Raw genomic sequence first — 3,932 nt, forward strand, 5'->3', positions numbered from 1 at the left:
AATAAAATTAAGCTAAGGTTGATTTGAGGACCATAAAATGAGTTGGGACAAACCCCACAACTTCAACTCTTCAAGTCCTTCTTAAAAACTCCAAAAGGAACATAAAATGCGACAAAACAAGTGTCACGGTGGGTTTGAGGAAAACCCTTTTGTACAAGCCATTGAAAACCTTATATTTTACATCGTATATATTTCTTTAATGTAAAAGCTAAAGCTGCTAAGATGTCATCATAATTTTTTATCCAAAGTTAACGTGACAACTAAGATGTCATCATAATTTTTCATCCAAAGCTAACGTGGCAACTAACAAAAGCAACTAAATAAGGTAACAAAATTAAATACTATGACTAATGACTACACTTCATGCTAGGTTGTTGGGCGATTTGGGAGGCTCGGAATAAGTGGATTTTTGAGAATGTGCAGGCTAGGGAAGAGGGAGTAGTACGCAGAGTGAGGGAATTGGGTGCGGAGTTGCAAAATCAGAATGACTGTTTCAGAGGTGGAGGGTGTAACAATGGCGAGGAGGATGACCGAGGTAAGGGTAAGTTGTTTGTTGAACGGGTTGGTGGAGGGGAGACGTATACTCAGAGGGGGTGGATGAGGCCGCCGGAAGGGATGGTCAAAATTAATGTGGATGCGGGAGTGAAAGAGGGTGTGGGGACAGGACTGGGAGCTGTGTGTCGGGACGAACATGGTGAGGTGCTTTGGTGCGTGACGTCGCAATGCAGGGAGGTCAGTGATCCAAGCTCGGCGGAAGCTATGGCTATTTTGCTGGGATTGGAAGAGGCAAGAAGACGGGGCTGTGCTCATATCATGATGGAAAGCGACTGCTTTAATGTCGTGGAGGCTTTGAAGCAACGTAAGAAGGGCCGCAGTGATCTCTATCTTATTCTAGACGATATTTTGCATTTATGTTCTTCTTTTCGATTTGTAGAATGGTCTTTTGTTCGTAGAGCTTTTAATCTTGTAGCGCATGAGCTTGCTCATGTTAGTCCTTGGTGTCTCGGTAGGAGGGCATGGACTGATAACTTTCCTCCGAACGTTGCTCGTTGTGTGTTATTTGATCGATCATTTCAAAAAAAAAAAAAAAAATACCTGGTTATAATTAATTGTAATGTAATACTCCGTATGAAATATTATATAGTATGAAATAAATATTATAGATTATATATTATAGCTAGTATACTCAATCCCTAAGATTAAGGATTGTTTTTGATTAAAATACCTCTCACAAAGAATGAAAAAAAGGCAAATAAATAATTAAGACAAAGGGGCTATATTAATACCTGGTTATAATAAATGATTGAGACAAATGGGATGTACTCGCTCCGTTGTGGTAATTTGTTTGTCTATTCCATTTTGGGCTGTCTCAGTTATTTGTTTGCCTTTTTTTAGGAATGTTTTTGATGAGCAATTGGATCATTCACACTCAATTTGGTCCACTTATCATTTGATTATTGCCCCCTCCTCTTTTCTTGGTCTTTGTGCCAAAATCAAAGACAAACAAATGACCGGGACAGAGGGAGTACAATCTTATACTCCCTCCACTTTTTTATTTGACGTTTTAGCCTCATGCAAAAGAATTAAGAATTTTCGTAGAATTGCCTAAATTATTAATTGTAATTCAAACCACCTCCTTGAAAACAGTAAACAATGGAATATAGAAGGTGGCGAACTCTCACCAACCAATAGCTATGTACTGAATAAACTCCATTCTTCCTTAGTGGGAGACAAAAGGGACAACAACAATAAATGTAATTAGAAAATTAATTAACTTAAATGAAAAAAAGGTAAGGAAATGCAAGGATAAGTGCAAAACGTCAACTAAAGCAAAATTTTGCCAATTTGCCAAAACGTTAAATAAAGAAGAATGGAGGGAGTATCTTATATATATATATATATATATATATATATATATATATATATATATATATAGAGAGAGAGAGAGAGAGAGAGAGAGAGAGAGAGAGAGAGAGAAGAGAAAGAGAGAGAGAGAGAGATGGGCTCTTATAAGTCCCTTACATCTTGGGAGTCCTTAAGTCTTTATATGGACCTTTAGATGTAGGAGATGAAGGGATTTGATTCAATCAAAATGGAGGGCTACAAATGAACTTTACTAATCCCCCTCCCTAATCATTCCTAACCCCCTCATCCATTCATAATCAACTCTTCATTCATTCATTCATTAGCTCTCCTCTCCTCTCCTCTCATTTATTCATTCTCTCCAAACAATAAAAAAAACCCAAAAAAAATAACAATAAAAACTAAAAAAAAACCGGTTCCCTCACTCACCCACAAATACCACTATCACCAACCAACCACCACCCACCCTACCGTGACATCACCCACCAAACCGGCCGACAACAAATCACCCACACACAAAAATAATTCATTATCTTCGTTCAATTTGGTTGATCGTCAATTTTTGACCAAAATTTGTAGAAACCTTAGCGCAAATCGACAAAACGAAGGTAATCGTAGATTATATAAGTCAATATATGTTATTTTACGAGTTATTCAATTGCTACTCCGTTAGTATGCTTGTTTATCATACCGTTGGCATTTGATTGATGATTTATTATCATAATCTTTAAAAATTGTTGGTAATCTAGATTAGCACACCAACTGTTTGTTAAAATGTCTAGTTAAATGTAGAAACGCAGTTATTGTAATGAAGAAACATGGTTATTTAATAGTTATTAAAATGTAGAAACTCAGTTATTGTAATGTAGGAACTCAGTTATTGTAATGTATAAACTCAGTTATTGTAATGTATAAACTCTGGTATTTGTAGTTATTGTAATATAGAAACTCAGTTATTGTAATGAATAAAGTCGGTTATTGTAATGATGTGATTCAGTTATTCACTCGTTAGTTGTTTAAAGTTAGTTGTAGTTATTTTACAATCCAGTTATTGTAATATATTGATCGAGTTATTCTATATGATGTTCTTACAAAATGCTGCTGTTGTAATATTACATCTTGATTATTGTATTACTTTAGCCTAGTTATTGTATTATTAAAACTCAGTTATTGTATCTTGTAGTTACTTCTTGGATGTTCTGTTAAGTTGTATTTTGCTTTTTGGTGATTGCAGGTTGAATCAAGATAGACGCGGATAATTGACGTTCAACGGAGAAAATGATGTATATTGGTCCGGTTTAAACTCGTCGTCAAAAGCTACTAACTAAAACAATATTTATAACTTCACAAACTACTCTTTAGCAAAGAGGCAAGTAAAGGTCGGATCCCAAGGGACGGGTATTGATATAGGATTCTCAATTGCCAATGGTTATGTCTTAGGGTGTCACAATTTGGGTTGATGTAGGAGATAAACTAAACTAATCAACAAGATGAATAAAAACAAAGTAAAGCAAATAGAGGGGTTGTAAACAATTGATTAAAGGCACTAGGGTGTCATGGGTTCATAGGGGATTCATGGGAGTTGATCATACAAATATGTTCTCAATTATATAGCAAGCACTTATTGTTGTGATGGGATCGAGTTGGTTTGTAAGCTTGCAATCCCTAAGAAGGTTTGGGTCCCGGAGCCGAATCGATTAGATTGTAAAACACCTACAAGTCGACTTAATCCTTCCTATTCAACTATATGCATGGTATAATGAGGCTCGAGTTGGTGTATAAGCTTACAAGCCTCATTGAAAAGATAGGTGATGGGTAAAAAATTCAAGGATTAATAGGCTCGCATTTCATCAAACATAACATGTGCATAAGTTGAAATCACAACAAGCAAGCAAATTAATTATGAAAACATATTAGATTAAGCATAGATCAATCCCCATGTTGGTTTTCCCTAATTCCCCATTAACCCTAACTAAGGAAACTAATCACTCATGATCAAGTTTAACATGTTAATAAGGTTGTCAATCATACTAACAACGCAAAACATGATGAATAAATGAAAGTGATTA

General features: G+C 35.7%; 1 protein-coding gene across 1 annotated transcript; it reads left to right on the forward strand.

Annotated features, from left to right (window-relative positions):
- Positions 1-363: 363 nt before the first annotated feature.
- Positions 364-3,112, forward strand: LOC141629967 (uncharacterized). The gene is made up of 2 exons (XM_074442876.1): positions 364-987; positions 3,098-3,112. Exons 1-2 carry the CDS (start codon positions 364-366, stop codon positions 3,110-3,112), a joined length of 639 nt encoding a protein of 212 aa, XP_074298977.1.
- The last annotated feature ends 820 nt before the right edge of the window (positions 3,113-3,932 follow it).

This window comes from Silene latifolia, chromosome Y, assembly GCF_048544455.1.
Source record: "Silene latifolia isolate original U9 population chromosome Y, ASM4854445v1, whole genome shotgun sequence".
Taxonomy (NCBI): domain Eukaryota; kingdom Viridiplantae; phylum Streptophyta; class Magnoliopsida; order Caryophyllales; family Caryophyllaceae; genus Silene; species Silene latifolia.

Excerpts from the sequence above, each read along its gene's own strand:
- LOC141629967 (XM_074442876.1), top strand. The coding sequence starts at position 364 with ATGCTAGGTTGTTGGGCGATTTGGGAGGCTCGGAATAAGTGGATTTTT.